This window comes from Natator depressus, chromosome 28 (genome assembly GCF_965152275.1).
Source record: "Natator depressus isolate rNatDep1 chromosome 28, rNatDep2.hap1, whole genome shotgun sequence".
In the NCBI taxonomy this organism is placed as follows: Eukaryota; Metazoa; Chordata; order Testudines; family Cheloniidae; genus Natator; species Natator depressus.
The window spans coordinates 582533-602665 of record NC_134261.1 but is presented as its reverse complement, the minus strand read 5'-3'; the positions used below and the strand labels follow the sequence as shown (position 1 = coordinate 602665).

The following is a 20133-nucleotide window of genomic DNA, read 5'->3' as shown; positions in this document are numbered from 1 at the left end:
GTGGGGTCCTTGGTCTCAATCGGGGCAGGTGCAGTGCCCAGCACGATGGGGTCCTCATTACGGTTTGGGGCATGCAGGGGCTATTGTCATGCACAAAAATCACATCATCCACATCAGTGACTAACTGGGATATGAAGTTAATTCCTGGCTAGAAACTTATGGCAATCCATTACCATTTCCCACGCTCACCCAGTAGGTGGCTGCATCTCAGTGTTGGGCGAGGGGTCCCTTTCAGGTGTATGTCCTCATTCGGTCCCATTTCTCTCTTTGCTCCTCTGAAGTTCCCGCCACCACGCTGGAGCCCCTGAGGTGCCAGAATGGAGGGACCCCCCTTGCGAACAAGTGTCTCTGCCTTCCGGTATTTACAGGGGAGCTGTGCGAAACGGTGATGAACAGCATCAACATCGGTGAGTGGCTCTGGCCTCCCCCATCGCTCTGGGGGTCCCTGTTGGACTGTCAGTCCCTGAGCCTTTTGGGTACCCATTCTCGCTGAGCGGCTTGTTCCCAAGGGTTTGGTTCCTGAGCCCCTATTCCGGGCTCACGGTGCCGCTGGCTGCATCGGCGACCCTGGTGGCTTTCCTGGGGTGTTTGTTCCTGCGGCCCGTGACTGACTCTAGCCTTTTTTGCAAGAGCATCGCACAAGCAAATGTGAGAAGGGTGCAAAAACGGCTAATATCAACCCAGGGTGTGTGAACAGGGGAGGGGGTCGTCCTGCTCTGTTGGCGCCGGAAACCCCCAGCCGGGGGGGCTGTGGCCAGCTCTGGGCGCATTAGGGGAGCTTTGGGAAATGGGGCAGTGGCCACCCAGAGGACAATCCGAGGGCTAGAAACCCGACCTAGGGGGCGAGGTTGAACCCGGGCGTGGTCAGCGTGGAGGACGGTGGGGACTTGAGCCCGGCCTGCAGGTCGGGGAAGGGCTGGTCTGAGGGGACAGGGTCAGTTGTTCTCCGGGGCCCCTGAAGGCAGGAGAAGGAGCAAGGGGCTTAATCCGAAGCAGGGCCAAGCTCAGTTGGGTTTTAGGAAACGCTTCCTGGCTCTCAGGGTAGCTCGGCTCCAGAACAGGTTGCATGGGCGGGTCCCATCTCTGGAGACTTCTCAGAGCAGGTTGGACAAACACCCATAAGGGCTGGGATGGGGTTACTGGTCCTGGCTAAGCGTGAGGATCTGGACTCAGGCTCCCTTCCAGCCGGCCGTTACTGGATTCTCCAATGATGTACCAAGTTTAGAGGCTCAGAAGAGGAGCCAAACTCATTTGGCTCTTTAATTACCCCCGCCCCGATCTCGTGGTGTTTAAACCCAGCCTGGCGAGCCCCCGCTCGTCCTCCCCGGCTCGTGAGTGCTCGGGGCTGCCACAGCTGCGCTTTGTTTCCCATTTGCAGATGTGGTGAAGGCGGAGATCAATGTCACCGTGGTGGTGACGAACATGAACTTCTCGGAAAGCATGGAGGATCCAACGTCCAGAGCATTCAAAGTGTTTGTGGAAATCTTCATTGCCCGGGTGAGGGAGACCAGGCTCAGGAGGGCTGGGGGGAATGTGCGGAGCTGTGGGTGAATGGGGAAGTGCTGTAGTGGGGGCAGAGATGGGGTCTGGCACGCCGGTGAGGGGTTAGATTGCAGGGTCTGATGAGGCAGTGCCCCATTGCACAGGCCGCGATGTCTCCTAGGGGCAGAGGCCCTGATGCAATGCATTATGGGAGGTTTGGGGCTTTGGCAGGTGGGGGAAGGTCCCTGGGGCTGGGTTGAGCCGTAGAAGGTCCAAGGAGTCTGGGGGAAGGAGCATCCCACTGGTTTGGGGGAGCAGGGTCTCTGCTGGGCGGGGAACAGCTGCTGAAGCAGGGCAGGTCTGTGCGGAGCGCAGGGAAGGGGGCCAGGGCTCCATGGAGTAGGGGGAGCACTTAGCGGCTGCCGTGCTGAGCCCGCTCTCTTGCAGATGGACCCGATCTACAGGGAGACAGTGCCTGGGTTCCTCAGCATCCAGGTGATCCAGCTGAGGTGAGGCTTGGGGCCTGGGCCCCATTACGGTAGTGGGGGAAAGGGTCGCCAACTTTCTAGTCGCACAAAACGAAACCCCCTGGGCTGGGGCAGGGAGTTGGGGTGCAGGAGGGGTTCAGGGTGAGGGGTTCCTGTGGCACTTGCCGCTGTTTACAGGAAGTTGTCACCATGTCCCTGCAGCCCCTAGGCACATGGGCAGCCAGTGAGGCTCCACGGGCAGCCTGCACCCCGAGGCCTGGCTCCGCAGCTCTCATTGGCCGGGAACCTCCACCAATGAGAGCTGTGGGGGTGATGCCTCCAGGTGCGAGGTCAGTGCATGGAGCCTCACTGGCCGCCCATGTGCCATGGGGCTGCAGGGACCTGGCGACAGCTCTGGGAGAATTGCGGTGCCCCAGGGCAGGCAGGGACTAGCCTGCCTTACCCGCACTGCACCACGAGCCGGACGTTTCACCAAGTGGTCGGCAGTGCCAACTGGAGCTGCCAAGATCCCCTTTCGACCAGGCCTTCCTGTTGGAACCCGGACGCCTGGAAACCTTGGAGATGGGGTGGTGTCATCCGGTGGCCCCCTGACGGCCTTTCTATTCTTCTCCTCCTCCCACAGCAATGGCAGCGTGGTGGTGGATCACCACGTGGTCCTGGACGTGCCCTACGCCGACTACACCAGTGTGTACACCCAGGCCGTGGCCAACGTCAGCGCGCGCCTGAATACCACCAATTGCACCAGCGCCTCTCCGGGTGTGTACCGCGCGTCGCCTGGCCAGCCGGCCTCCCTTTCGCGGGCCCGGCGCTGGCCATCTGGCTTTCGGGGTCGCTGCGAGGTGCCAGCTGCAGACCCGGCGTCTCATCCCTTCCCTGCAGAGCCTTGCATGCCGTCCCTGCCGTGTTTCCTGCATGTGTCTTGGGCTCCCAGGGGGCGCCAGCCAGCCGAGGGGGTCTCCAGAGCACCCAGGGAGATGACGGAGAGCCCCACCTCGCTCCGCTGCATCTGTCATGCAGACCTGCTAGTGTCTCCCAGGGGTTGGGGTCCGACCGCGCCAGGGCTGTGGGCGCTCAGCATGCTGGACTGTGAACAGCCCCTTCTAACCGCTCAGCCTCCAGCATGCATCCTGCCCCCCAACATGGCTGGAAACATGCAGAAACCTGGAGCCAGATCCCCCCCAAATCGCAGACGCTGCAACTCACCTTTGGGTCTCCCTCTCTCTTGTTTTCAGACAAATTGTGCTTTAAACCTGGAGCCACGCAGGTCAACTCGGTAAATGTGAACATAGCAGGTAAGACCCAGAGCCTCTGTCTCTGCCCGTCACCCCCTTCCCGGCGCTCCCAGGATAACGCCAGGTGCCGGTCCTGTAGGTTTGTAAGGTCAGAGCCGCAGCTGGTGCGAACTTGCATCACAGCTCAATGTATGCCAGTGGCTTGACAGCAGATTCACCGCAGCTAAGGGTCTGGCCGGCAGATGCAAGGACCCCAGTGATCTCTGCGTCCGGCTGAGCGAGTGCAGAGCGTTTGGAGTCACACAGGCTCCATTGAAATGCTCCAGGAATCCAGCAGCTCCCCGGGGAGGCCGTTCGGCCGCCATGCACATGTTCTGTGCAGTCTGAATCGGTCGAAGCGTGGCTCCCAGGTGTTAGATGCCTTCTCCCCTGCAGCCGGGGATCCGGTCGCTCTCTAGGACCGGTTACAGTTTTGGAGGGTCGCTTGGGACACATCTGGCTGAGCAGTGTCTGAGCATCCGGGGAGGAAATGGGAGGTGGGTTGGTTTCCTGTGGTATTTACCTGCCTCGGCTTTTCCCTCCCCCACCCCCAGCGGTCTGCAAGAACGACTCCATCATTCCCACGGCGTACCAGAAATATTACTTCCCACTGAACGTGAGCAACGGGCTGATGTGCGTCTCCAACTGCAGCATCCACAGCCCCTACGGCCCCTTCTGCAAAGCAGGGGAGCAGTGCTACCTCGGGGCTCAGGGACCCCAGTGCCGGTGAGTCACACACCTCCCCAAAGGGGGCTGCTTTCTGCTGGAGCTATAGACGTCTTCCCTCCCTGCTGCTGTGTCTCGCCCGCGAATGAGCTCTCCAAAGCCAGGCAGGGCAGGGGATGCTCTCCTCCATGGGTCACTGCCGACCCCAACGCCTCAGCATGGTGGTAACTGGGGGCGCTGCGCCGCAAGAAGTGGGGAGCCTGAGCTGTAGGGAGTGGGGGGCTCAGAGGGCACGCTTTTGCCAGGGCAGAACTAGGGACCGCCGTGGGGCAGGGAGCGGGACAGGGGCTCAGCAGCGGGTGCTCTCCCCTGTCAGTCAGTGATTTCCACGCTGCCCCAGCACGGTGTCAGGCGGGGTTGCACTGCAGAACGTGGGGCGGGTAACTCAGCAGCGGTCCATGGGAAAGGCATTATCTGTAATTGGTTCCATGAGTGATGAAGCCACGGTAATTTTCCCCACTCAGTCAGCTGACCACGACAGTAGCAGGGACCCAGTCGACGCCAACAACAGCTGAGTTCACAGCACGGGAGACAGCACACAGCACAGCGGTTCAGTCCAGCACAGAGCCACCGAGCTCAGCCACGGCTCCCGTCCCAAAGACGTCCGTAGCCACCACAGAGAGAAGCACACACACGAGTTCTTCAGAGACAGCTACAGGAGAACATCTGACGACCGCTTCCCAGTCTCCTCTGACAGCATCGTCCAGTGAGAGTCCCATAAGGACGACTGTCACACACCCCGCGGTGTCTGAATTCACCACCAATGGGAGAACCGTGACATTGGTTCCACCCCATCCAACTGGTACTGAATTCACAAGGACAGAGACGAGCATGGCAAGCACTCCTTCTCTTCCAATGACAGAGACATCCACACACAATGCGATAACACCTTCTTCAGGGCACACCACAATGGAAACAAGCAATCGGACAACCTCAGCAACATCCTCTCCACCGGCAACGGTGCCCAGCTCTTCCACCCAGAGCACCTTCTTCACTTCTGTCTCTCACACAAGCCTTTCTGAAAGCACGACGGAGGAAACGACTCTGGCAACAACGGTTTCTGCTCCAGCTTCAGCAGAATTGACCAAGAGTGAAACAACATTGTCAACCACCCCCTCTGCGTCTGCTGCATCTGAAACATCCACCAGCGAGTCAGCGGCGACAAGAGCTACTCACTCTGCAGTTGTTTCAACCTCTTCCAGGGAGATGACAAGAAGTGTCTCTCTCCCAACACTACCTGAAACTTTGACCAGTGAGAAAACCCTACCAACAACTTCTCTTCCCCCGATCTTTAGTGAATATACAAACAGTGAGACTCCCATGGCAACCTCTCTTCCGATCCCGAGAACAGCCCAAATTTCCACAAGGGAGGAAAGTCTGACGACTGCTTCCGAGTCAACTCTGACAGCATCGTCCAGTGAGAGTCCCATAAGGACGACTGTCACACACCCCGCGGTGTCTGAATTCACCACCAATGGGAGAACCGTGACATTGGTTCCACCCCATCCAACTGGTACTGAATTCACAAGGACAGAGACGAGCATGGCAAGCACTCCTTCTCTTCCAATGACAGAGACATCCACACACAATGCGATAACACCTTCTTCAGGGCACCCCACAATGGAAACAAGCAACAGTGAGACAACCTCAGCAACATCCTCTCCACCGGCAACGGTGCCCAGCTCTTCCACCCAGAGCACCTTCTTCACTTCCGTCTCTCACGCAAGCCTTTCTGAAAGCACGACGGAGGAAACGACTCTCTCAGGAACGGGGACTGCTCGAACGTCAGCAGAATTGACCAAGAGTGAAACAACATTGTCAACAACCCCCTCTGCGTCTGCTGCATCTGAAACATCCACCAGCGAGTCAGCGGCGACAAGAGCTACTCACTCTGCAGTTGTTTCAACCTCTTCCAGGGAGATGACAAGAAGTGTCTCTCTCCCAACACTACCTGAAACTTTGACCAGTGAGAAAACCCTAACAAGAACTTCTCTTCCCCCAACCTTTAGTGAATATACAAACAGTGAGACTCCCATGGCAACCTCTCTTCCGATCCCGAGAACAGCCCAAATTTCCACAAGGGAGGAAAGTCTGACGACTGCTTCCGAGTCAACTCTGACAGCATCGTCCAGTGAGAGTCCCATAAGGACGACTGTCACACACCCCGCGGTGTCTGAATTCGCCACCAATGGGAGAACCGTGACATTGGTTCCACCCCATCCAACTGGTACTGAATTCACAAGGACAGAGACGAGCATGGCAAGCACTCCTCTTCCAATGACAGAGACATCCACACACAATGCGATAACACCTTCTTCAGGGCACCCCACAATGGAAACAAGCAATCGGACAACCTCAGCAACATCCTCTCCACCGGCAACGGTGCCCAGCTCTTCCACCCAGAGCACCTTCTTCACTTCCGTCTCTCACGCAAGCCTTTCTGAAAGCACGACGGAGGAAACGACTCTGGCAACAACGGTTTCTGCTCCAGCTTCAGCAGAATTGACCAAGAGTGAAACAACATTGTCAACCACCCCCTCTGCGTCTGCTGCATCTGAAACATCCACCAGCGAGTCAGCGGCGACAAGAGCTACTCACGCTGCAGTTGTATCCACATCTTCTACTGAGAGTGCCATCACGACAGACGTGTCACACACAACCGTTCCTGAATTCATTACCAGTGCCGCACCCCCAATGACAACTCCTCCACATCTGACTTTAACCGAATTCACAGGCCGTGAGACTGCCATGACAACTGGGTTTCCTGTACAAACGACTTCAAACTCCACCGAGGCTGAGACCACAATATCAACAACTCTCTCTGTACCTGTTACACCTGAAATCTCCACCCTTGAGACAAACTCTACAATGGCCACCTCCCAACCAGCTCTGACGACCCCTTCCTCTCAGAGCCCTTCAGCGACGTTTCCCTCCCACTCAGCTGTGTCTGAGTTCACCAGAAAGGAGACGACTTTGGCAACAAGCACTGTAAAGACAACTGGGCGCTATTCAACCACGTCAGAAGTCCCCACTAAGGAAACAAGACTCACAACAAGTCTTTCCGGGAGAACGGTTCCTGAAGTCACAAGGTCTTCCACACTCTCTGTGGCAGCTACAGCAGAAAGCTCCACCCGTGAGACAAACTTGACAACAGTCACATCCCAGCCCACTGTCGTGACATCTTCCCCGGAGAGTAGCACAATGGCATCTGTGTCCCATACAACCCTACCCGAATTCAGCACCAATGAGAGAACCAAGGCAACTAGTCCTTCCACTGTTATGACTGAATTCCCAAAGAATGAGACCACCGTAGCCTCAACTCCCTATGTCCCAGCAACAGAACTCACTCACAACCGAACGACACTGGCAACAACTCTTTCTGCGCCTGCTACAAGTGAAATCTCCACCAGTGAGACAAGCTTGACAACAGCCACCTCTCAGCCCATTGTGCCAACATCTTCCATCGAGAGTAGCACCATGACGTCTGCGTCCCCTACAACCGTACCTGAATTCACCAGCAAGAAGACAACCGTGACGTCGGCCCCTCTCCATCCAACTCCAACTGCATTCACAAGTACTGAGAGTACAGGAGTAACAACTCTTTCTGTCCCTAACACGGAGGAATTCAGCAGCCGACAGACAACTTTGACAACAGTCTCTCCTCAGCCGCCTGTGACCACATCTTCCACTGAGTCTACCGTAAAGACAAAAGAGTCCTATCCAACCATATCTTCATCCACCACCAGCGAGACCACCCTGGCAACAACACTTTCCTACTCAAGTCCTCCGGCATCCACCCACCATGAGACACTGCCAACGACAACCCGTTTTGTTCCCAGCCCAACCAAATCCACCGGCCACGAGGAAACGTTGGCCACGACTGTATCTTCGCCTACAGCTGCAGGGTCCACCTCCGGCATCTCTCGCACAGTGATGACGTCCGAGTCAGCAACAAGTCAAGTGTCTTCTACAGGGTCCATGGCGCCTCCTCTTTCCGTCTCGACAGGTTCTTCAGTTCCCACGAGGAAACCCAGCACCATGACCAGCCTTGTGACCCAGACGCAGTCTAGCAGCACAAGTACTTCCATGACTGTGCCAACCAAAATCCCAGGGACCAGCAGCCACCCCGCAAACACCACTGGCACCACAACCACTGCGGGTGAGTTGTGGGTTTCTATGGGGACCAGGGTTCAAGGAGGAAGGTAGGGACGGCAGACTGGGAACCGTAGACTCTATTCCTGGCTCAGCCACTGACCAGCACCGTGGGGTCCTTGGTCTCAATCGGGGCAGGTGCAGTGCCCAGCACGATGGGGTCCTCATTACGGTTTGGGGCATGCAGGGGCTATTGTCATGCACAAAAATCACATCATCCACATCAGTGACTAACTGGGATATGAAGTTAATTCCTGGCTAGAAACTTGTGGCAAACCATTACCATTTCCCACGCTCACCCAGTAGGTGGCTGCATCTCAGTGTTGGGCGAGGGGTCCCTTTCAGGTGTATGTCCTCATTCGGTCCCATTTCTCTCTTTGCTCCCCTGAAGTTCCCGCCACCACGCTGGAGCCCCTGAGGTGCCAGAATGGAGGGACCCCCCTTGCGAACAAGTGTCTCTGCCTTCCGGTATTTACAGGGGAGCAGTGCGAAACGGTGATGAACAGCATCAACATCGGTGAGTGGCTCTGGCCTCCCCCATCGCTCTGGGGGTCCCTGTTGGACTGTCAGTCCCTGAGCCTTTTGGGTACCCATTCTCGCTGAGCGGCTTGTTCCCAAGGGTTTGGTTCCTGAGCCCCTATTCCGGGCTCACGGTGCCCTTGGCTGCATCGGCGACCCTGGTGGCTTTACCGGGGTGTTTGTTCCTGCGGCCCGTGACTGACTCTAGCCTTTTTTGCAAGAGCATAGCACAAGCAAATATGAGACGGGTGCAAAAACGGCTAATATCAACCCAGGGTGTGTGAACAGGGGAGGGGGTCATCCTGTTCTCTTGGCGCTGGAAGCCCCGAGCCGGGGCAGCTGTGGCCAGCTCTGGGAGCATTAGGGGAGCTGGGGGAAATGGGGCAGTGGCTACCCAGAGGACGATCCGAGGGCTGGAAACCCAACCTAGGGGGCGAGGTTGAACCCGGGCGTGGTCAGCGTGGAGGACGGTGGGGACTTGAGCCCGGCCTGCAGGTCGGGAATGGGCTAGTCTGAGGGGACAGGGAAAGTTGTTCTCCTGGGCCCCCGAAGGCAGGAGAAGGAGCAAGGGGCTTAATCCGAAGCAGGGCCAAGCTCAGTTGGGTTTTAGGAAACACTTCGTGGCTCTCAGGGTAGCCCGGCTCCAGAACAGGTTGCATGGGCGGGTCCCATCTCTGGAGGCTTCTCAGAGCAGGTTGGACAAACACCCGTAAGGGCTGGGATGGGGTTACTGGTCCTGGCTAAGCGTGAGGATCTGGACTCAGGCTCCCTTCCAGCTGGCCGTTCCTGGATTCTCCAATGATGGACCAAGTTTAGAGGCTCAGAAGAGGAGCCAAACTCATTTGGCTCTTTATTTACCCCTGCCCCGATCTTGTGGTGTTTAAACCCAGCCTGGCGAGCTCCCGCTCGTCCTCCCCGACTTGTGAGTGCTCGGGGCTGCCACAGCTGCGCTTTGTTTCCCATTTGCAGATGTGGTGAAGGCGGAGATCAATGTCACCGTGGTGGTGACGAACATGAACTTCTCGGAAAGCATGGAGGATCCAACGTCCAGAGCGTTCAAAGTGTTTGTGGAAATCTTCAGTGCCCGGGTGAGGGAGACCAGGCTCAGGAGGGCTGGGGGGAATGCGCGGAGCTGTGGGTGAACGGGGAACTGCTGTAGTGGGGGCAGAGATGGGGTCTGGCACGCCGGTGAGGGGTTAGATTGCAGGGTCTGATGAGGCAGTGCCCCATTGCACAGGGTCACGGTGTCTCCTAGGGGCAGGGGCCCTGATGCAATGCATTATGGGAGGTTTGGGGCTTTGGCAGGTGGGGGATGGTCCCTGGGGCTGGGTTGAGCTGTGGAAGAGCCAAGGAGTCTGGGGGAAGGAGCATCCCACTGGTTTGGGGGAGCAGGGTCTCTGCTGGGCGGGGGACAGCTGCTGCAGCAGGGCAGGTCTGTGCGGAGCGCAGGGAAGGGGGCCAGGGCTCCATGGAGTAGGGGGAGCACTTAGCGGCTGCCGTGCTGAGCCCGCTCTCTTGCAGATGGACCCGATCTACAGGGAGACGGTGCCTGGGTTCCTCAGCATCAAGGTGATCCAGCTGAGGTGAGGTGTGGGGCCCAGGCTCCGTGATGGGGGTGTGGGAAAGGGTCGCCAACTTTCTAGTCGCACAAAACGAAACCCCCTGGGCTGGGGTAGGGAGTTCGTGTGCAGGAGGGGTTCAGGGTGGGGGGGTCCCTGTGGCACTTGCCGCTGTTTCCAGGAAGCTGTCACCATGTCCCTGCAGCCCCTAGGCACATGGGCAGCCAGTGAGGCTCCACGCGCAGCCCACACCCTGAGGCCTGGCTCCGCAGCTCCCATTGGCCGGGAACCTCCACCAATGAGAGCTGTGGAGGTGATGCCTGCAGGTGCGAAGTCAGTGCATGGAGCCTCACTGGCCGCCCATGTGCCATGGGGCTGCAGGGACCTGGCGGCAGCTTCTGGGAGAATTGCGGTGCCCCAGGGCAGGCAGGGACTAGCCTGCCTTACCCGCACTGCACCACGAGCCGGACGTTTCACCAAGTGGTCGGCAGTGCCAACCGGAGCTGCCAGGGTCCCCTTTCGATCAGGCCTTCCTGTTGGAACCCGGACGCCTGGCAACCCTGGGGTTGCGGGGGTTTCATCCAGTGGCCCCCTGATGGCTTTTCTCCTCTCCTTCTCCTCACACAGTAAGGGCAGCGTGGTGGTGGATCACCGCGTGGTCCTGGATGTGCCCTACGCCAGCTATGCGAGTGTGTACACCCAGGCTGTGGCCAACGTCAGTGCGCGGCTCAAAGCCACCAATTGCACCAATAGCTTGACCAGCACCTCTCCAGGTCTGTACCGCACCTTGCCTGGCCAGCCGGCCCCCCTTTCGTGGGCCCAGTGCTGGCCATCCAGCTTTTGGGGTCTCTGCGAGGTGCCAGCCATCCCGCAGACCCGGCATCTCATCCCTTCCCTGCAGAGCCTTGCATGCCATCCTTGCCATGTTTCCTGCATCAGTCTTGGGCTCTCAGGAGACACCAGCCAGCCTAGGGGGTCTCTAGAGCCCTCTGGGGTGATGACAGAGACCCCCCTCACTCTGCTGCATCTGTCCCGCAGAGTGATTAGCCCCTTCTCCCACTCGGCCTCCAGCTGGGCCTGCCCCCCTGCGCAGACATGGGCCCCCCAGGACCACCGCTAGTGGCACCCCTATAGTTCACACCCGCCTGCTCCCAGAGCTCCAGCGTCATGGCTGCTGGCCCAGCCCTGGGGTCCTCGCTGCTCTCCATGCCTATCCCCAGGCGGAAAGCCGCCAGGGTCCGTGCCAAGGGGTACCACTTACGGGCCTGGATCTTCTCTTTCAGCTGAGTGGCAGGAATTGTGCTTCAAAGCCAATGCAACGCACGTCAACACGGTCCCCCTGATGATGGCAGGTGAGATGCAGTCTTGGAGAGGCGGGGGGGGGCGGGGACCATCTGGCCTGACCTCCAGATACCCGCCTCCAGAGTAATTCCCAGGTCTGTTAGAAAAATCTCTTTCCTTTGCTGTAACATGGGTGGAGACTCCAACACAGCCCCTGGGAAATTCGTCCCCCGCTTTGTTACCAGCACTGCCGGAAGCCTGGGCCTTTGCGGGTCAGACCGCGCCCCCACAAGTGACGGAGGCTCCACCACTGGGACTAGCGAGTTGATTCCTCTGGTTAATCAGCCCCCAGCATCACAGACGTAGTGCCCCATTTCCAGGGTCCCCCTTGTCTCACTTTGGCGTCCGGCCATCTCACAGGGAACGGAGCTGCGGTCGAAGCCTATGGAGTCACCAACAGCACAGAGCAGCCGGGACGGGAAATTCGGCCGAGAGATTTTCAAACCAGGAAGGAAAATGAGACTAATTGTTGTTGGCTGTTCGGGGCATTCTGCCGGCCTCTAAAGAGAACAGACAAATGCGGATGTCAGATGCCCCCTTGTTTGTGTGTTAACACTGACATAGGCAGCAAATTCCCAACTGATGATAACTGGGGGAACTTGCTGCCCCAAGGTCTGCCTGAGGCCAAGTAGCATTGGCTGGAAAATGGAAATCCCATCCCGTACAAAATGTCACGTAACTGGGGGGAATGGAAATATGCTGCACTGGGAGGAAAGGTCAAGGGGTGACATTTTATACAGGGAGGATGTTCAAGAAAAAGAATCCCAGTGCGGGAGACCCAGAACGGGTGGTCCCTCTGCCTCCAGCATCCTGGGAAGGCCGGTATCTGCTCCTGCTGGCTCTTGGGGGCCGGCAGGGGGGGCCTGGAGTCCTCAGGACGGAACTAGAGCCCCAGCGTGTTTTCCTGGGGGGCGGTTCTGGGGCTGGCCCAGCTGGAACTGGAGGGATGCCCGTGCTGACCTGCTCTGGCCCTGTCTCCCAAGGTGTGTGTCTGAACAATGCGACCATCAGCCAGTCCTACCAGAAATACTTCCTGCCCGTCAATGTCTTGGGGCAGCTGATGTGCGTCTCCAACTGCAGCATCCACCACCCCGACACCTATGCCTGCAACGGCCGGGGGTACTGCTACATCCAGCTGGGGGGACCCACCTGCTAGTGAGTGTCACCGCCCGGGACGGAGGTGTGGGGAACTCAACTGCGGCTGGGGAGGGGGATGGAGGCCGGCTGCAACACCTGGGTGCCAGGAACCCACCGCTGGTCCGAACGCCACACTCTGGAGCGGCAAAAAATGGGAGGGGAGGTCACTGGGGCACAGGGTTGGTCACCCCCCTCTTCAGCATTTACTCCTGGGGAGCATTGGGCAGACTTGGGTCAGGCCTGAGCCTCGGGGCTGGGACCGTCCCTTGCGGAATGGGGTCAGGGGTCCCTTTCCCACACTTCTGACATCAGAACCCCCTACCCCTGCTCTAACCCCCTAGGCCCCTCCTCTTCCCAGAGCTGGGGAAAGAACCCAGGCATCCTGGCTCCCAGCCCTCCCTGCTCTAACCCATGAGATCCCTCTCCCCTCCCAGAGCTGGGGAGAGAACCCAGGAGTCCTGACTCCCAGCCGTCCCTTCTCTAACTCACCAGCCCCCACTCCCCTCTCCGAGCTGGGGAGAGAACTCAGGACTCCTGGTTCCCAGCCCCTTGTCTCTGACCCACCAGCCTCCACTCCCTTCCCAGAGCCAGGGAGAGAACCCAGGTGTCCTCACTGCGTCACACTCCTGATGGCCTCCCCCTCTCTCGGCAGCTGCCAGCACTCAGATTGGTACTGGTTCACGGGCAGTCACTGCGAACAAGTCGTGAGCAAGGTGGGCGTAGCAGTGGGGGTGGCGCTCGGCTTGGTCGTGCTGCTGCTGGTGATTCTTGTCCTGGCCATCTGCCTTGGCTGGCGTCGGCACTGGAGTGGCAAGCACAGGTACGGGGGGAGGGCCTGGGGCAGGCGGGGCCTGGGGAGGCACAGCATGGTGGGATCTAGCCCATCCTGGGCAGGGGTTTGTCTGACCTGCTCTTAATAACCTCCAAGGACAGCGATTCCACCACCTCACTGGGCAATTTATTCCAGGGCTTAACCACCCTGACAGTTAGGAAGTGTTTCCTGATGTCAATTTAAACCTCCTTGTGATGGGTTTGGTCACAGAGACCCCCTCGGGACTGCCACCTGATGTGCTGAGACTACCTCTGATCCCATTTTCCCTGCCAGCTTGGGACGTCCATACCCTGTCTTGTTGAGCCAGAAATGCCAGCCTGCTGCAAACACAGACCCAGGTCTGAGCCATGTCCCCCAAAAGCTGCAGACTTAACTGAAAACAGCTTAAGAAGTGCTCCTGTCTCTAGCACCCAGACACCCAGCTCCCATTGGGACCCAAACCCCAAATCAATCCGTTTTACTCTGTATAAAGCTTAAACTCATAAACTCATAAATTGTCTGCCCTCTATAACACTGATAGAGAGATATGCACAGCTGTTTGCTCCCCCAGGTATTAATTACTTGTTCTGGGTTAATTAATTAGTAAAAAGTAGGATTTAAATGGTTCCAAGTAATAACAGACAGAACAAAGTAAGGTACCAAGCAAAATAAAACAAAAACACGCAAGTCTAAGCCTAATATAGTTCCAGGAAGCTTCTTTCACAGGCTAGACTCCTTTCTAGTCTGGGCCCGATCCTTTCCCCTGGTACAGCCCTTGTTCCAGCTCAAGTGGTAACTAGGGGATTTTTCATGACTGCAGCCCCCTTTGTTCTGTTCCACTCACTTTTATAGCTTTGGCACAGGGCCGGAATCTTTTGTCTCTCTGGGTCCCCACCCCTCCTTCTAAATGGAAAAGCACCAGGTTTAAGATGGATTCCAGTACCAGGTGTTATGGTCACATGTCCTATGAGTCCCCTAAGCCTCCATTCTTCCTGGCCTGGCTCACAGGAAGGCCTGCCTGAAAACAGAGCCATTTACAACCAATTGTCCTAGTTGATGGGCACCATCAAGATTCCAAACCACCATTAATAGCCCACACTTTGCATAATTACGATAGGCCCTCAGAGTTATATTTCATATTTCTAGTTTCAGATACAAGAGTGATACATTCATACAAATAGGATGACCACACTCTGTAGATTATAAGCTTTGTCATGAAACCTCACAAGAGACCTTTTGCATGAAGCATATTCCAGTGACATTATATTTACACTCATTAGCATATTTTCTTAAAATCATATGGAGTGCAGCATCACACTCCCTTGCTGCAATTTAAGCCCATTGCCTCTTGTCCTGTTCCGAGAGGTTAAGGAGAACAAATAGATGGAGCTCCTGGAGTCTCTCACTCGAAGGCAAGGTTTTTAATCCTTCTCATGACTCTTCTCTGACCCCTCTGTGATTTAATCACCATCTGGCTGGAACTGTGGGTGCCAGAATGGGCAACAGATGCTCAGACTCATGGATTTTAGTCTTTTCCCTTCCCTTCCCCTGCCCCAGTCAGATAGGGAAGGATTTCATAGAAGGGGAAACTGTGACACTGATTTCAGCCATGGTCGCACCCAGGCTAGGCACAGAGGGAAAACTACCTCTCTGCCCCTACTTGATGGAAACCTCAGAAAATTCCCTGAACTGAAAATTCCGCCCTCCATCCCCCGAAATCTCAGTTTGGGATAGTTCGGTTTCAACCATTTTCAGTCTTTGAAACGTCCCCATGAAAAGTTGGGAACCGGAAAACTCGATCCTTTTTTTGGTTCGTTGGTTTCATTTGGAAAATGGCAAACTGGGGCAGTACAATTTCAAAACCCTTTTTTCCCCCCAGAGTCAAAAACTGTATGGATGCCTGAGGCTTTCCTATGCCCCATTTTGAGAAATGAGTGTTTTTTGACCCCCCCAAAATCCCATTTTGTCAACCCCCTCCGCCCCGGATAATCTGCACTGGGAAGGACAGAGGGCCAGGGAGGGGTCTGGTCTTTCCGGTGAGCATAGGACTGTCGCTGCCTTGAGAGCCAGCGGGGGCAGGTGTATCATATGCACACTCTCCCCCTGGGGGGCGATGCCAGGGGGACAGGCGCCGAGTCCTGCAGAGTGTTCAGAATGATATTGCAGAGAACGCCCACGTTCGTCACACCCTGGGGCCAGGCATGGGTCAGACCCCAGCGTCCAGCCACGCCCGAGAGAGGATCTCAAGCTGGCCTGGGTGAGGAGCAGGGCGGCTGACAGGGCCAGGGGAACGGAGGGGCCAGTCTCTCCAGAGGTGGTTGGAAGATGCAGCTCGCTGAGTGGGTGAGATTTGCTGGCCCGGGCTAAACAGACGCTCAGACTCATGGTCCTTCCTGGCCTTGAATGCTCTGAATCTCCTCCCTTAGAAGTTTCTAAGGTTGGGCTTGACAAAGCCCTGGCTGGGATGATTTAATTGGGGATTGGTCCTGCTTTGAGCAGGGGGTTGGACTAGATGACCTCCTGTGGTTCCTTCCAACCCTGATCTTCTATGATTCTATGAATCTGTGACCTTTTCTTGGCCTCATCACTGTGGCATCTGGCTGGCTCCACTGAGTCACCAATAGATTTTAGTCTCTCCCCCTGCTCCACCCCCATCAGGTAGGGAAGGATTTCATAGAGTGGGAAACTGAGGCACGGGAGAGGAGGGATTTGCCCTGAGCTGGGGGAGCCAGGCCCCCAAGCTGAGACTCAGGACTCCTGGGTTCTCGCCACAGTTTTGCTGCAGACCGCGTGGCTTGGGGCGAGTCCAGAGGCTGATCTTCTCGGACGGGCTTTGTGCGCCAGGCCGTGCTGGGGTTATACTGAGGACAGGCTGCGCCAGGCTCTGGCCGGTTTTGAAACCAGAGAATTTGAGACATTTGGGGGGGATGGAAATTGGAGGTGGGTATGTGGCAGCCGGCCCCCCCGGAGTGCACATGCCGGGGACTGCGGGGGGCCGGGCCTTGGTGCTGACGGGCGGTATGGCTGCTCTCTCTGCAGTGTGGCGGACCTGGAGGAGAGTCAGGAGAAGTGGTACAACAACGAGGAGTGGGAGTGGAATGCGCCACCCCAGGGAATCACTGCCAGGACCCCGACTGCACCCAGCTGGACAGGTAACATCCCAGGTGTGTAGCCACGTCCCCCGGCTCTGGGCCTCAGGGTGCCAGGCTGACCTCAGCCTCCCCTCTCCACTCTGCTGGCCTGGCTCCTTCATGCTCTGCAGGGGTGCTGAGCGGTGGGCGCTGGGAGAGGGTCTGGGCGGAAGGGGGCTGGCTGGGCAGGGGGTTCGGCTGCCGCCTCCGAGGCACAAAGAACTGGGAGATCTGGGAGGAGCCTGAACCCAAGGTACTGGCCAGGTGCAGCGGGTGCCCGGGGCCGATCCAGCCACAAAGGGCTGATTCTGGGGCAGCCTTAGCTGGCGGGGGTGGGAGGGGGGGCTGGGAAAGGGAGGGGATGGAATGGGGGCAGGAGAAAGTGCATGGCAGGGTGGGGTCAGGGGACCAGGATGCAGTGGGGAAGGGGCAGGAGTGTTGGGATAGCTGAGGGTGGAGGAAACTGGCCCCCCAAATGGTAGCTGCTCACCCCGTTCTGGGGCCTCTTGCAGGGACTGAGGGAGGCACTGGCAGCCACAGAGTCTCCTCATCCTTCCGGCCTTCCCTGGACAAAGTAGACACGTCTCTGCAGGTACCTGGCCATTGGCAGAGCTGGGGGGAGCCCAGGGCTGGGCTAGCAGGGGCTGTGGGTCGGGTTGCCAACTTTCTAATTGCACAAAATGAACACCTTAGCCCCACCCCTTCCCTGGGGCCCCACCCCTTCCCCAAGGCCCCGCCCCCTGCTCACTACATTCCCTCTCTTCCTCAGTGGCTCACTCTCCCCCACCCTCACACACTTTCAGTGGAAATATGGGGTGCAGGAGGGGGTGAGTGCAGGGTCTGGGGTGGGACTGTGGATGAGGGTTGTGGGGTTCAGGAGAGAGCTCCAGGCTTGGGGGTGGGGCAGAGGGGTTCAGGGTGTGGGGGGAGCACTGGGATGGGGCAGGGGGTTGAGGTGCTGGGGAGGTGAGGGCTCCAGCTGGGGGTGCAGGCTCTGGGGTGGGGCTGGGGATGAGAAGTTCGGGGTGCAGGAGGGGGCTCTGGGTTTGGGAGTGGCTCAGGGCAGGGGGTTGGGGCATGGGCTTACCTCCATCAGCTCCCAATCAGCGGTGCAGTGTGGGGGCTAAGGCAGGCTTCCTGCCTGTCCTGACTCTGCACTGCACCCCAGAAGCGGCCAGCACCAGGTCCGGCTCCTAGACAGAGGTGTGGCAGGTGGCTCTGCATGCTGCTTTCACCCACAGCCACTGCCTCTGCAGCTCCCATTGCCCATGGTTCCGGGCCAATGGGAGTGCGAAGCCAGTACTCGGGACGGGGGCAGCTCGTGGAGCCCTGTGGCACCCCCGCCTAGGAGCTGGACCTGCTGGCTGCTTCCAGGGCGCAGCACGGTTCCAGGAGAAGTAGGGACTTGCCTGCCTTAGTCCTGCAGCACCATGACTGGGTGCTGACTGGAGCTACCAGGGTCCCTTTCTGACAGGGTGTTCCAGTCAGAAACTGGACACCTGGTCACCCTAGCTGCGGGTCGGGAGTGAGGGGCATTGGGCACTCCGTTTTGCCTGACCCAGGCTGGCTCTGCTTCCCCCAGACGCAAATTGCCCGACCCCAGGTGACCCGTATCTGAGTCCCGGCAGCTGGTCTGGCCTGCGACATCCAGGACTGATCCAGCGGCCGTAGCTGTTGGAGGAGGCTGCTCCCCGGGGATCTGCACCCGTCAGACCTGCGGAGCTGAGGCCGGGGGGCCCAGGCCAGACGTGAACCCGGAGCCACCACCAGGCTAGTCACTCTCTGCTGCCAAGACCCCCCCATGGGGCAGGGACGCAGCGGATCCGGGACTGGACACTGCTGAGCTCCCGGGGACTGGCAGGCACCAAGCCGGCCGGGATTGGGTCAGTGGTGGTGGGACACTGGGCACTGGGCCATGGGGTCCAGGCAGTGGGGCAGGAGGTGGTAGCGTCCCCAGCTCTGCCTGCGTCTGGGGGCGGGGCGTTCCTCTTTGGCAGCCAGGTGCCAGGTACACGGGTGGAGCTTTCCCAGGCCCTGGCTGGCCGCACTGAGGTTATTTGCACAGCGGGTTCAGCAGATCGTTTGTCAAAGAGGAAGAATGGGCAGGCCAGGAAGGTGCTGGCTGGCACCAAGCCCCTCTGCTGGCGATTTCTGGGGTGGGGGTGTTGTTGATTTCCAATTGTTTCCTTTGCCCGGAGCAAACAGGGGTGGGATGGAGGTAGGGGGAATGGGGGCTGCGTTCCCAAGGGGTGAGGCCAGGGGACCCAGGCATCCAGAGGAAGTGAGGATGGCCCATTTCCAGCTGGGAGGGGGTTCTCAGTGAAGACAGGGGACCCAGGTGTCCGGGGGAAGAAGCCACGCTAGAGCAGAGCAAGGCAAAAGGCATTGGCCAGGTTCATTGCTCTGCAGGGGGGCGCCCCTGGATCAGATTTCCTCACCCCTGGAGGGGGCTGCCACTCCTCATGACAGACTCCCCCAAGACAGGACACCCCCCCCCCGGATTTTGCTCCCCGACAACCCCTTTGGACTGAAATAATGTAAGTGTAAGAAATTAAGCTCTGCTGTTGTGATTCTCGGAGGGGAAATAAAGCGGTGAGAAAATGCCAGGCGTGAGTGGGTTTCCTTGCCCCGGGGCGGGTGTTATTTTGAGAATGGGGCGCTTGTTACCTAAGGCTCCCCAGTGAGGAACTGTGTCTCCAGACACATGCCCCCCACAGACGCCCAGACAGGGAGTAGGAATCCCCCCCCAATTCAGGGTAGACTTGGGGGCGGGGAGGAGAGCAGCGCGTCCCCCCCACCCAGATCATGCTCATGTCTGTGCCCCGGGGGGCGTCTGGTGCCTGCCGGGCCTCACAGCACCTGTACCCAAACCTGGCTGCTGGGGCTGCTCGGTCCTGGGAGGGGATGGGTCGGCCCCAGGCTGCCCAGCCCAGGGCTGGCTTGTGCCAGCTGATGAAGTGGTGCCCAAACACCTGACAAGGGTGCACGTGTCCCTGCTATCGCGGCACGTGACTGCCAAGTCAGACGGCAGCGGGGCAGATAGTGGCGGCCGGACCTGAGCCCAGGGCCGAGTCACGTGAAAAACAAACCTGTAGAGAAAGAAAAAAGGGGGGGAAGGAGGCCCGGGTGAAGGGCGCGGTGCGAAGGCAAACACTTGAGTGAATAGCCGCCGTGACACTGACATGCCAGCTTGGCACAGTCCCCCTGTCCGCTCCGCCCCTCCGTGCCCACTTGTGGTGGGTTCCCAGGGCTCTGCCCGTCCCAAAGATGGGCAGGGAGCCAGCGTTGTGCCAATATTTAACACGGATAAATGGACCAAATATTTGGGCAAGATGCCGGAGCGGCTGATACGGGACTTGGTTCGTCTGGAATGAAAGGAGGGGGAGGGTTAATTAAGGGTTTATGGAGAACAGAGACTGGCTGGCTCCCTGGTGCTGATGAGATGACATCAGAGATTTGCACTCCTGGGTGGTGCCGGGCTTGGCACCGCACAGCAGGTTGAGAAACGAAACTAGA

General features: G+C 58.2%; 1 protein-coding gene across 1 annotated transcript in view; it reads left to right on the top strand.

Annotated features, from left to right (window-relative positions):
• Positions 1-18324, top strand: part of LOC141978754 (uncharacterized) — a 41984-nt gene extending 23660 nt beyond the window's left edge. The window contains exons 13-30 of the mRNA XM_074941072.1: positions 282-407; positions 1379-1497; positions 1930-1991; positions 2593-2726; positions 3203-3262; positions 3796-3967; positions 4432-6452; positions 8073-8126; positions 8511-8636; positions 9608-9726; positions 10160-10221; positions 10825-10970; positions 11481-11549; positions 12522-12693; positions 13328-13495; positions 16526-16650; positions 17130-17209; positions 18200-18324. Coding sequence (XP_074797173.1) covers positions 282-407; positions 1379-1497; positions 1930-1991; positions 2593-2726; positions 3203-3262; positions 3796-3967; positions 4432-6452; positions 8073-8126; positions 8511-8636; positions 9608-9726; positions 10160-10221; positions 10825-10970; positions 11481-11549; positions 12522-12693; positions 13328-13495; positions 16526-16650; positions 17130-17209; positions 18200-18235 — 3851 coding nt within the window. The 3' untranslated portion in view covers positions 18236-18324. The remainder of the gene's footprint in view (positions 1-281; positions 408-1378; positions 1498-1929; positions 1992-2592; positions 2727-3202; positions 3263-3795; positions 3968-4431; positions 6453-8072; positions 8127-8510; positions 8637-9607; positions 9727-10159; positions 10222-10824; positions 10971-11480; positions 11550-12521; positions 12694-13327; positions 13496-16525; positions 16651-17129; positions 17210-18199) is intronic.
• Positions 18325-20133: the final 1809 nt, after the last annotated feature.